The sequence below is a fragment of the Semicossyphus pulcher genome, unplaced genomic scaffold (genome assembly GCF_022749685.1).
Source record: "Semicossyphus pulcher isolate SPU_LCO1_2020_fin unplaced genomic scaffold, fSemPul1.0.p SCAF_12, whole genome shotgun sequence".
In the NCBI taxonomy this organism is placed as follows: domain Eukaryota; kingdom Metazoa; phylum Chordata; class Actinopteri; order Labriformes; family Labridae; genus Semicossyphus; species Semicossyphus pulcher.
This window is the reverse complement of record NW_027211626.1, coordinates 21,083,731-21,097,743: the sequence shown is the minus strand read 5'-3', so window position 1 is coordinate 21,097,743 and position 14,013 is coordinate 21,083,731. Positions and strand designations below refer to the sequence as shown.

The following is a 14,013-nucleotide window of genomic DNA, read 5'->3' as shown; positions in this document are numbered from 1 at the left end:
TGCTCACAGCTACATTTCATAAAAATAAATCCTCCCAAGAGAGCTAAAAACAACAGCTGTGCAACATGAGCCGCAGAAATGGGCTTTTTCAGTTATTTTCAGAGATGAAAGTTCATTTTTCACACGTTCTGTGGAGAAAATGTCAGTGTGAAACCTTTCCCTCTGCGGCCATCAATCCAGCACCGGTAGTGCAGTATTGTCTTAACAGTGACTATAAAGAATGGAGTTACAGCAGTTCAATTGCAGTTGTACATTTTGTACTACTACTCCAATCTAAGTCTTTCTCATGCTCGAGTTTGAGATTTTCTGCTGCAGATTTCCTTTTTCTACTTTACCACGGTGTAGCTTTTGTTGCTGAAGGTCACACATGTGATGCCTGACTGTCATTATCTTTGAATCTGGTTTCATACACCAGACTCGACTGATTTTTTTCTCTCTACAAATGCAGTGATTTTGGCAGAACTGGGGGTTTGTTTGTTCTCAGCAACAGTGCTTTTCCATGCATAATTATGGCTCTTCCCAAAAAGCTTTTCTGTTCATTCATCTTGCGTACATAAGCCTTGTTTACGATTGTCCTGCCTTTGTCTTTCATTGTCATAAGGAGCAACATGCACTTGTCGATTGTTGCTGCAGCTTTGACACAAATCAGGATAATCTCTTTTGCAAAATTTTAGTCGCATACAGACCTCAATTACGATTGCGTTTTTGAGAAATCATACTGCACTAGAAAATGGGTTGAAAAACTTCTGTTTTTTTGTAACTATTGGCCTCTCCAATCTCTCTAAGAGCATTGTGCAATTTCCAGAAGCTCAATGAATGCCATTTGCATACTGTGTAGGCAATGTGTGACAAGTACAAGTAACAAGGTCAACAAGCCAATCCCATCTGTGCTATTTGGAAATGGATAACACAGTCCTCATCCTGTGAACTGCTGGATACTACAGCTGTCCTGTGAAACCAATTGCACGCCTCGCATTGTTTTGAAAAGAAATGGAGACTTGTGTAGAAAAAGCGAGGCTGCACTGGAGGGTGAACAGGGCAAAGGTATTTTTCAGGACACTGTCTCGCTGGAATATGAATAAATGTAGCGGAGGAGCTGCACTTAATTTGTTTGTTTTGTCTAATGCAAGGGAAGTAGGCTAATGCCTCTGTTACATTTTGCTCCCAAAGGCATGTGGCACATGCAAATGCTAATACAAGCACGTACTGTATATATGCATACACAGAGCTCAGAGAGAGACAATTTTTTTTACACAAAAACTCTGTATAATATAAACATTTACAAAGATGTACAACAAAGAAGGACATGCACAAATCCACACGCAGCATTGTGAAACACTCACTGCTATATATTTGCACTGATAAACCTTTGCAAACACTATTTGCAACACAGTTACAGAAGATGACACACCTCTCTCTCTCTCTATCCTTCTCTCTATACTTTCCTCTTTTGTGTTTAATTTAAACCATGTGCCATGTGGTAGGGTAGGTAGTACCAGTGTGTTGATACCTGGAGCTCGCATGAACGGAGCCTGCTTCTGTTGAAGTTGGCAATGCTGCTTGGGTGGCGGTGGTAGGTTAGGTTAATTATAAGTATTGGGATAAGGGAACAAGGGGAGGGGTTTCTTCACTGAGCGCCTATCCTTATCATTAGTGCACAAGTACCTTGTGTTTTACTCAAAAGATATATGACGAAAAAGTTTTATCATCGTGCCTGCCCAGCTTGAAAGGGTTCATGAGACATCACAAACATTTTACAGATCCAGCCGCAGATTTTTTCTAAATATTAAGGAAGCAGATGCATGTCAATTTAATGTAAGCACAATTCTTTGTTCAATTTTCTTCCAAACATTAATGTCTACAGCTGTAAAACCTTTATAAGACAAATACTAATAATATGACTAAGTGGAGGATTGATCATAAAATACTAATGAAATAGCGTACTTAGCCTTTGCAGACTTTTCCCGCAATTTTTGAAAATGTGTAAACAAGAATATTTCATTTTTAAGTTGAATCATTGCATAGAATTTGCAAGAATTGCGAGAATGGACTCTCACAGTTATTATATATAAAAGAAAATGTGACTTCAACAAAATCATTGCATGCACAAACGTCTTTCCCTCCTGAAATATTGTTACACTGCAAACCTCATATCTAAAAATAAAAAAAATAAAATTCACTTACCGGTAAATTAACAAAATGTGATATATGATTCAAACATTTATTTTTGTGCATACATGTCCTGTCATCAAACAATTGTAGTTCAAACTGGAAAAAACCTTGCACGTTATTGTTGCGGTCACATGCATGCATCCACAGATGGGTCATAGAAAACAGTCTCATTAATCATAGATAGCCCCTTACAAGGAGAAACACAAATTCTCACTTAGTGATAGCACAAACATACCTTCACACATACTCCCATGTGACCCCCAGAGGACACACTCGACAAACCTCCCACTAACAGGAACATCAGGGCAGGTGCAGGTCACTTGTTACATTGCAGTTCAACTGCTGCGGTCATTCTACGGATCCCCTCTTTCAGAAATGATTTGCTGCTTTCCTTTTGTTTTCTGTCTGTGATAGTTTGAGAACAGGTTAGAAGTAAGAGATAATGAATCATGCCTTCTTTACTAATTCACAATGTTCAATCTGCCAGTTTGTGTTCTTCCTGAAGCCTTTCATTTTGTCCTGTTGATGAAGTACATGATTAGTAAACTTGTCCACTCCATTGTTCTAAATATACATTACAGCAGTCTCGCTCGCATCACATTATTTTTTCCATCATCATCATCATTGCAAGTTAAAAGTGCTTGTTTTTCTTCTTGTAAACACTGGATTTCCCAAGAGGCAATGTGCTTGGGAGGTGCTGCTATATTCTGAGTGCTAAGGCATGATAATACTTTATGCTGGTAACTCCTTCTTGCATGTACTTGGTGTTTAGAAGTTTACATATTTTATCTCCAGACCATGGGGGTTTATTTGATATAGTGCAGATTTTTTCAAGCTCCAGAAAAGAGTGATTCTGAGAAAGCTGCATTTCAAATACAACTGACAAGTGATTTAAATATATGATTTAAAAGCTGAAATACAATTTAATGCATAAAAGTGGAATGTATTTTTTATTTATATTTTTTCCTACCAGCCCTATTGTCAAATATGGCATTCTTTTACGGCTGTCATTTCCTAATTAATCAAGCCTCGTTCTGTACTGTGTAAGGCCAAATGTTCATGTTAGGTTAATTAGGAAAGGAGGTAAATTGGAGGTTAATTGAATACAGCAAAACTTATTCCGCTTGTGGATTTAGAAGTGAAAACCGTTATGCCTTAATATACAGCATTTTGAAACTTTTAAGTTGAATGGCGTGTTTGAATTAAGTAATATGCCTCATCCAACAATAACTTAACATACCATGGAAGTCTTATTCTGGAGTTGTGTGTCTTATTTTCTTATTTTGTAGAATTTAGAGCATATATCCCCCCGGTGTTGCGCGACTACTGGTATACAAGCATAACTCTGATGTCACATACAGTATGTACATGTAATGCAAACAAGTTAGACTTGTGCTACGGTTACGGTGCGGTGCTGCCAGCCTGTCTCAGAGCAGGATGGCAGATATAAATCAGTTTGACACCCTTGCTCAGGGACTTAGTGGCACTATTTTGACATCAATTTTCACACCTTTTGTGTCAACAACAAACTTTTCAGAATAGCTTTATGTTGCCAACGGCAAGGGTTAGAATACTATCAGAATACATGTAGGTTTTCACCACATTAAGAATAAGAACTGAGTCATTCTTTTAAGGGAAACCTGTGTTTACTGTAATTTAGTAGATTAACAGCAAGAGGAGCACTGGTGGAAGACAATTGCTCATACATGTCATCACGTTGTAGAAATTTGAAATGGCATGACCTCTCATAAATCTCTCCAAACTTCCCATAAAGGGTGCAAAATGCTATCAGGTCCTCTAAAGCAGTGTGTATATCTGAATGCTTTAACACTTAGAAGGTGTCCATTCTGGGGTAAATAATGCTCCATGTATTGAAAAAAACTAACATCTCGGATTTGCAAATTATAAGAGTGCATGAATAATGAAATACTGCACCATTTAGCAAATGATGCCTTACTATTTTTATAACTGAAAGTAACCAAATTTGCAGTAACTGACTTTATGGAAATGTCTGTGACTCTGTTTTCCCAAATGTGTCTTGACACCGCAGTCATCCTCAATCCACGGAAAGTGAACCTTGCTGAATAAAAGATGAATATCATCCTTAGATGGCACCGAGAAGAATTATTTTTGGAAACTGAATGAGGCAACTTTGTGATGCAGTAACTTTAAACATGCTGCTCATCTAAACAGTTCAAAAAGTAGAGATGAGATATTCTTCAGATAAACTAGGGCAGGGTACGACTTGAAGTTTTTCAATACCAGTGCAGAGACCATAGCAGAGTTTCTAATGCTGAAAAACAACTTTAATTGATACTTCACTTTGAGGAGATCAACATGTGTTACCACAGACATTAATCAAAAGATGGTCTGAAATGTTGTAGGGCTGCAGCTGGCGCCTATTTGTGATAGACTAGCCATTGATTATTGAAACGACTAGTAATCGGATAATGTATGGCACAATTACTTGCCATATTATGGTAATCAGCTTTAATTTTAGTTGGAGGTTCTGTTAAGCATGGACAATAAATATTTTCTTCATTCAAAAATTGCTGCTGATTTGGCTGCTACTGATACAAAAGAGTAGGGCTGGGTATCGATAAGCATTTCTCGATTCCGATTCACGGGGTCCTGATTCAATTCGATTTCCGATCCGATTTAATATCGATTTATTGATTCGATATATTTTTGTTAAAGGTGTTTCAGTTACAATATCAATGCACCTCAAACCTGGTTATTATCATAATGTTTGTTTGCAATAAGAATTGACCCCAAAGAAGTTGCATCATGTACTTTTTATTTAACATGACAATCACACAGCAGTCGACTCAATATTAACAGTTTTATGAATTAGACAGCTTCTGAACTTTTTTTCCAGCTTCAGATTTTTAGTCTGAACATCTGGCTCATGCTTTTGATTAAACAAACTGGGCTTCAACTCCACGAGATCTTATAGCACGGAGAACAAAACCACACGAGACTAAGAGCTATAGGGAGGCATACTAATTTATGGACGCACACACTATAAAAAGAGTCCGTCGGCGATCACTGATGTCTTGTTGTAGGTGCAGTAAAAGGAGTCGTGCTTTGTCCAGGAGCGCTCAGAAACGTGAGTGATCAGATGTGTTTTTACACCTTTTTAAAGATCGATCTTGGAATTTATGAATTGATATTGGGTCATTCAAATGAAAATCGATTACAGTCGGACAAATCGATTTTAAAGACCCAGCCCTACAAAAGAGAAATCAAATGAGGAAGAACAAGAGATGAGAAGGAGAGAAAAAGATGACGTGTTTAAGGTGAGGGACTGAAAATAGGAACGAGAGAAAAATCACTGCTTGGACTCTAACTTTTGACTGTTACGTTAAATGTCAAAGTTGATGTTTAGAGAAGAAAGATGCGTCAGATTCTTGTGTTATATTTACAGCTCAGTCTATAGATGTCTAACACTAACTAACTGAGAAGCTAATTATCCTATCTGGGAGAGTCTGTATCATGCACAAGTCCAAAGTGCCTTCCCTTCAAATGCTCGGGCATTGCCAATGAGCCCCCTTGATAAGCAAGGTCCTCTTTAAAAGTCTTGCAGGCGATCCTTTTCCTTGCAGTGTTAAGGGTGAAATGCTCCCAGACTTGAGATGTTTTTGCACCGCCACCGACATTGTGCCATTCTGCATGCGCAACTCTCAGCAGAGATAGTAAGAATGCGAGATGTCTCACCCCTCAACAACCCAGCTCCTGAAAATGATGTTATGTCCACACAGAGCATAAAAACATGCTCACTGACATAACCGACTAATTGTCGACAAATTCGTTGCCACCTAATTTTGTCATCGATTTTTGTCGACTACGTGGACTAATCATTGCACCCCTAAAATTTTGTCTAAACCCAGTAAGCTGTTTTTGTGGAAACAAAATTAACTCTAAAATCGGTTCTGTACTGAGTCTATATTTGCCCACAAACCTAAAAGAATATTCACATAGTTTATTGTCCATGACCCTTTTTTTGCTTATGGGAATAATTTTATTTCAACTTGAGCCAAAAGGGAAACTTTAACTGGGGAAATAACAAAAAAACGTACAGTAATTAAAACAATTTCTGGATTATGCCAAACTTAGATAGTAGATAGTTTTCCTGAATTTTCACAGCTCCTCAAAAGACTAAGAGCAGCAACAAGAAGGGCACCCTACTGAACATCCTCGCTCTCCAGTATTTAAAACCTTCAGTAGTGAGAACTGTGTAAAGACTTGTTAGCAGCGTGTCTACATGCACTGACAAGCTCATTAGCTGGGACGTATTACGCTCCGTTCATGTTAAAAGTATTCCCATATCCACACTCTTTTGATTCAGTCTCCATGTACTCCGCTGGTGTGACGACATTTTCTTTTTTTGATACCAGCAGTGGGAGTACTTACACGGGGGTGAAGGCTTTGCGATGAAACCCCAAAGTAATTCCACTAATGACTGCCATTCTGCTGACAGAGCTGGGTTCTAGAGAGAACTGGAACAGAAACAGAAAGGAGGGAGGTGCAATGAAGAGCCCAGAAACACATGTAGGTGTTTTTGTTGCGAAACCGCTCTACAGCACATCCAAAGTGATGGGATGTTGCATCAGATTTTATTCTGGGGATCTGGGGCACTTCAGTCAACATTTATGAACATGAACACATCTTTTTTTAAATGCAGTTTAAAAAACAGGCTGAGACAGAAGGAAGGGAGAACCAGACAAATTCACAGAGGGTATAATTCTTGCATGTAGCAAAGCCCAAATGTTTCATGAGTCCCTGTCGGTTCTTAAAATGTTTGGTCTGTTTTCACCAAACATCTTTAACAAATATCTCTATTCAAGTTGCTGCAATGACACAGTTACCATTTGGAAAGTATAAGTCAAAGGTCAGACTGTGTATATACATCGATGACCCTGTCAGTCTTCATGTAGTAGAAGCCCAAAAAAGCAGGTGGAAGTAACACGTTTATCCAACACCAGAAAAAGTAAGGGGATAAAGTTCTGAGAAAACAAAGTGCTAAGGTGAGTTTTTAACTGAGAGAGAAAATGGCCAAGATAAATTGAGGAAAAGAGTGCAGAGGAAGGTAAAGGCAGCACAGAATGAATAAATCGAGAGAGATCGGTTGTGGTTTGGGGGTGGGGGACGGGATGGGGAACGAGGTGGGGGGAAAAGCCAGTCAGAGAAGAAGAAAGTGAAATGAAACAAGACAGGGAGGAAGGGCAGACAGAGAGAGAGCGAGACAGCAGTGGGAATACTGCAGAGGGCTGGGGAGGACGTTTTTTGGAGGAAAAGAGGAGAAAGCAGAGTGGAAATAGGAGAAGGAGAAGATAAAAGTGGCAGGCACGCAGAGTTTAAGAAAAGATGGGGGGGTTGATAGAGGGAAGTTCGAGGGGAAAGATGAAAGAGTAGCGATTGTGGGTTGGGTGGTTTGGATTGGAGCAGAGAGAATAAAAAGCAATGAGGGAGGGTAAAAAAGGGAGCAGAAGAAGCTGATGCGACTGACAATTGCTGCTGAGAGCGTTAAGATGCAGAGTCCAACTGGGCAGTGTGTACATAATGTACACATCCATTTTGAAATGTGCATACTTAACGCATCACCGGAAACCCATCAACTTGTCTTATTGTAATTATACAATATATCCTTTAATTATGAACTCCCAGACACATGCTGCGATGTGTTCAAGCCACCTTCCAATTAAGGAAAAAGACAGGATGTACTTATTAGGTTCTATATAGTCAAGGGAAAACCAACAACATGATGGTGCCTTAAATTATTGTAAAACCACATATTTAAACAGTCTTTAAAGCAACATTGCACTGTAGAAAAACGATTCTAAAGCCTGCAGACATTTCTTTCCGTTTGCATCATCCCGTGTATACAGAAAACCACACAGCATAAAGTGACACAGCCTATACTTACTGAAACCTACTGTCCCCTTTCACACAGCATTGTAATTGATCACAGCTAGCTCTCACTTTCCGTCTCCCACTCCAGTCACACAGCCTGTAATAGAGGCGTTTCAGTCCCATCACAGAACTCCTACAAACTGCGTCAGTCCTCATCACAATTGGCGTAAATGATCATATAATAACTGCGTGGAAATAACTGTTACATATAAACTGAAACAGCCACGACAAAAAAGACTGGTGGATGAAGGTTTATCCAAGGAGGTGTTGTATTCTGAAATGTAACTTGCGTCACCAGTTTATGGTGAAGCTTTTTGACAGAATCAGAATCCCCCCTGAGCTCTTGTCAAAATGACTATGGGTAGTTCACTTTAGAAAACAGAGCGTGACAATCAGTGAAAAAAATCAACCTTTGAATGGGTCTCTGTTTTAAGAAAAAAACAGTTGTCATTTGCGTGATGTCAGAACACGTTTAAAACCCCATTAAGTCATATTTTGGATGTTCTTACAGTATCATGTAAAAGGGTCATTAGTACTGCAGGAAACCCTGATGAAGTGTCAGGTGTATGCTTGCCCTTCACCAATTGTGCAACAATAAGAAAAGAAAGAAGAAAGTCTAGCATTTTAATAACCAGAAATTATATTGGGAGTTGTCAGAGACAAAATCGGGCCTAGGTCAATCATATGGATACAAACTTGGCTCAAAATGCATGACGGTGGGACTTGCCATCTACTGGAAGTATAAATAGTCTATTGTTAGTTATAGGGCTTGAAAGCAGAATGGAATATCAGCTCTGCGTGCCGACAATTGCCCCTAAGTAGTTTAATATATTTACCGAAATGCCATGGATTGAAACCACCAAAATGATTCCAAGGGCTTGAAAAATACAAATCCCAAGTTCTTTGGAAATCGATATTTGTACAGGAGTTTAACTATTTCATTTGTGCCTATAGGACAAACTATTACAAACTATTGTTATGCAATAAATCAGCCACCTGCTTTTTCCTCAATGTCCACCAAACTGTCACGTTAAGATGTCAAGGCTGAAACACTGTGATGGACTATGATCCATGTAAAGAAGGAGCAACAGTACATTTGCAAACTGAGTCTCAAAATGAACACAAACTACAAAACTGTGATGGGAGTGGATAGGGGTGATACAAACATAGGGCAGTGCGACGCCGGAGGCAGGGCAGCTTGACTCCACTCTGCCAGCTGCTCCTCCACTCTCTGCTCGGATCATGACCGTCTGGGTCAAAAGTGATTACGCCAACTTCACCGACAGTGGTTATGTTACGTAACGACCTCGCTCCGCTGCCATCTCAGACCCGAGCGGTGAGCTGGGGTTTTATAAATTGATATGAGCAGGAGGCACACTTTTACTTTCTACGACCGTGTAGAGATCAGATGATTTCAAATTCACATTAAAATGTGAGTCACAGGTAAACCATAAGTGATTTTTAGGAGAGGGGTGCTGAATACAAATATTACCAACACTTGGGAAGAGAGAGGCTTTTAAATCACCATGTTATGATGGTAGAGTGCTCCATGGTCAATAACTGTCAGCCATTGGTGATGGATGATTGGCATCTTCAATGTGCCCGGCTCTTATTGTATTTTAAAATCCACTATTGGTTGACCTCTTCTCAGTAGATTTTGTAATTTAATTGCATTAAGATACTCCACCCCAATGTTGCGTCAGAGTAAGACACATACAGTCCTGTATGGTTGCCAGAAGGTGCTTTAGATCATTTGAAATTGACCGGTAGAGCGTCTCTGCCACATCCGTTCACTCAATCTCTCTCTCTCTCTCTCTGCCGAAGTGTCTGCCAGCAGGATCTTGGCCTATCCTTGATCCAGCCCAGAGTCAGCAGGGGCGCAGGCAGAGAGCAAGTTCACCACTGATTAATGGGACGACACTTAATAGAAGCTCACAGAGGTCAGGGAAAGAGAGTCGGAGATAGGACGGAGAAACCGTTAGGTCCTCCGAGCTCTCGTTCTGAATTGCAGATTCGCATTTATTCAGGTCAGTCAACTGAAAACAACAAGCCATCCATCTCTCTCTGTTTCGCTCCTCAGCTCTTTATTAATTGGATGGAGTGGGTTAGTATTTATGGCTCATGACTCTCTGTTTGGCTGTGTTTGTGATGTATCAAGACAAAAAGGAGGGATTGATTGAGGAAGATGTACCACATTAAAACAGCTTCTGTTGTTATGGAGCTCAAATGGACTCGTTAAGTACCTTTTGAATAAGCAGTTACACAGATATGTACACGTTTAGATTTGAATGATGATTTATTATCAGCCTGGGAGATCATTTCTAGAAGAGCACTCTTTATGTTTAAGAAGGACGAGCCATCAGGCATCAATGGGACCAAGTTGTGGCAACAAAGACAAGACCTTTGGTACAAATGTAACAGAGTAACAGCCTTGCCCTTTCACCAGTGCTGTAGTAAGTGGATGTGTTACATTGGATTTCATCCTTTTCCAGCTGTTGCTTTCACGGTGTCCACACCAAGGGGACCATATTACAATGTGCTTAAAGCTCCTGTGAGGAGTTTTTCGCTGGTTATGAAACAGATTTAAATTAATTCTGGCTACTCTATATTACCTACAGAAGCAAACCAGACCATCAGCGACAATACTGTTTATGTCTGTATAGTTTCTTTTAATACTTAAAACCACTGGTGGGGGGTAGCTGTCAGACGAAGCAGTTAACTGCACGCTGCCTTTGTTTACATTTTCCAGGGCAGAAATTTAAAGTGATTGATTCACATGATTGTTAAAGAAAGCAGGATGAGATTTCTTTATTTTTTAAACCACCACTTCAGCATGTACAGGACAAAATCAGCAAAGAGATAAGAGGTCCGGCTTTGTCCACAGGGGGCGCCAAAGTCAACACAAACCAAAAGTTCCTCACAGCAGCCTTAATATTACAAAAATACTACGAAACACCACAGACTTTAATGCTCCCAGAAGCCACCAGCACTTTAATCTTTAACAATGCTTCTGCTACTTCCATTTGTATAATATATGCTTGTTCTTGTTGCCGCATGTTCCTCCTGATGCATAAATAGCTGTTTTGAAGGCAGCGGGGGGAACGTGTACATGCGCAATCACAAAGCATACTACAAAGTGTAGATATATGCATGTTCATATCCTCCCCCTGTGACTACAAAATGTACCCTGTGTGAACATCACAAAATGTATATGAATAATAAACACACACATGCAGCATGTAGTTGTGGGGTTTAAGAGCGCTTGATAAAGAAACTCTGCTCCCCACGGCGTCACCAGTGGCATCTTTAAATCCAATCCCATCAGGACCTGGACTGTTTAAACTTTGATGCTTCTGTTTCAAATGACATTAAACATAAGCTGTGTCATCTTGGAACTGACAATGACAAACTCCAAATCTAACTGAAGATGCATGAGTTCCTGCTTATTTATGCAAAGAGCAGAATGCTGTGTGAAATAAACTCAGCCATAATACATGGATAGCATGGGCTTTGGTTAACGCTATTTCACTAGACACACCAAAGACTGTACAAGAAACACGCCTTAAAGAAATCCTTATGCATTTTGGGGTGATACTTTTCCTCGCTTTCTTTTTGATTTTTACTGAGATGTAACTTTCAGGAGGCTCCACTGATTGGATGTCAACTGCATGATAACAAGTTTCTAAAGTAACTGCCTGCTACTTTTAATGCAGGTTAAACAAAAACCCAAGCAGTTCTATTGGTTTTAAGATGCTCTCACAGTTCAGTTAATGAAACTACACCACAAAATATACAGAAACTAAGGGTCATGTGGTCTTCTGCCTTTGCTACTATACATGTGCTAGACATAGTACATTTAAAGATTGATGTGTTTCCATGCATTGTTTTTCTTCTTCAAGCCTTGCTAGCTCTTAAAGTTAACGTGTTTCAAATGGAAACCTAACGCTGTTGACCGTGACAAACAACTTCTCTTCCATTTGGTTTGAAGGGCTTTTGCATAACGGGTCGGGGGAGAATGCAAGTGTTTGCTTCCAATCTCAGGGGAGGAAAGTAAAGCAAGATTGGTTATCACTCATGCACGGCGTAAGACTTTTCCATAAAGAAGTCACCTTTCCTAAATTGTGCTGCCGGGTACATTCTGATTCTTTGAGTCTCAGCGGGTGGGCCTGGGTTAGAGTGTGTTATAGTTGCCCTTATCATTAGAGCTTCAGCACTATATGGGCGGGCCTACCCCTTCATATTAGCCGCAAAGTGTTCTGATATAGACGTATCAGTTTTTCAAATGTAGAATCCATTCTTACAGGCTTGTTTTTAACCGATCTCTTCTTTTCTAAAGTCTCATATTTTCAGGAGGAGTAAACGACGAACAACCCAAGAGGTACCTTTTTTTTTTTAATCCTTTCACTAGACAGCATCATGTTTTCATTCTCCCAAACTCACAATCAGAAAACCATTCCTCATCGCAGCCTCCGTCGTCATTTACATTACATTAGTATAGTTTTCACGTCTAAGCATTGCTACCAAATGGCTTGCTTATCACGAACATCTTGCACCTCTTGGTAAGAATTAAGCACGGCAAGTTTCAGCGTGGCGGTAGCAAAAGTGTGAACATTATCAGAGAGGGCTTCTGATAACAAGGCTGCTTGTCTGAATCCTAAACTCGACCTAAAAAGCTAGAGGATTCATGGGAATAAGTTTCTCACAAATAACACTTTGTTGTGGTCCTTCATGGGATTTTTGGTTTCTAGATCTGTACTGAAACTGTTAAATTGCATCTACCCTATCAAATAAATAAATTCCAATTCAAAATATAATTGAGATTCCCCACACGATTACCCTTTCATACTGCCTAGAGCCGATCTAAACATGGCACACCCTCGCTGAGAGTTATGCTGCGTTCACATGTATTCAGGCAGACAGTAAACAGCAAACTGCATATCATTTTAGTGGACGAGAGCAGAATGATAATAGCAGGGGAGGCAAGGAATAAGGGAGACTGCAGTGCCGTCCAAAGTTAGAAAATATTCTTTCATGACGGGAGTAACAACTGTGTGTTACGTTGTTCCCTCACACAGGGGCGATCTGGAAATACAGAAGCTAATTTTGCCATACTGTCATTCCATTTTTTCCAGTGTCCTCCAGAGAGCAAATTCCTTCTATTATCTTCCAGAATTAGTTATCGTTGTCAACCATGCATGTAAATATGTGGTAGAACAAGATAATTAAACACCTTGAGATAGGTGAATACAAATGTTATGTGGACAAAGCATGACATCAAAAACCACTGCATGAAGAAAAGGGAGAGATTCTTTGGGAATATAATTTCATACAGCTTTGGTCTGCTCTGCTTTTTGTTTCTGCCACCGACTCTTGACTTCTTTAGGGGAGTTTAATCAAGATGGAGCCCACTCCTCCCTCCTGCAGGGAGGTCAGAGTTAAGGCTGGGCCACAAGGCAGTGCTCCTGAAAATTGTTGGAATTCACTTCCTTGTTCAAGGACACTTGAGCGGCTCGCTCCGGGTCGAGGAGTAAAATTATTATTAAAGGGTAGCTTGTATGACCACAGGCTTACAGTGCTCCCAGCTGAATGTCGCTAGTGGAATGACTTCCTCCTGTACTCCTGCACTTTGGGTTCACCAATTTTAACTTCACAAAATGTAATAAAGATGAGAGTGCTCGGTACAAGCTGTACTCTCAGATTCACAGAACTTGGGATTTAAGTTTGGGCTTTTTGGATAGTCATTGTGGTCTGCACATTCCCTGCTCTAAACAAAATGCTACAATACAATGGGGAAAATGTAATCTGGGATAAAATGTTCTCTAAGTATCTGAAGGCTTTCTTTGAAAGGTCTAAGAAATGCTCAGACTGGCAGCTTTCATGTTCAAATTCCACATTCTCAGCTTCTGTTAAAAAACATTTATCTTTGCA

General features: G+C 39.9%; 1 protein-coding gene across 1 annotated transcript in view; it reads left to right on the top strand.

Annotated features, from left to right (window-relative positions):
• Nucleotides 1-14,013, top strand: part of LOC138588455 (kinesin-like protein KIF20B) — a 51,513-nt gene that overhangs the window by 22,177 nt on the left and 15,323 nt on the right. Inside the window, 1 exon segment of the mRNA XM_069658591.1 lies at nt 12,422-12,463. Coding sequence (XP_069514692.1) covers nt 12,422-12,463 — 42 coding nt within the window.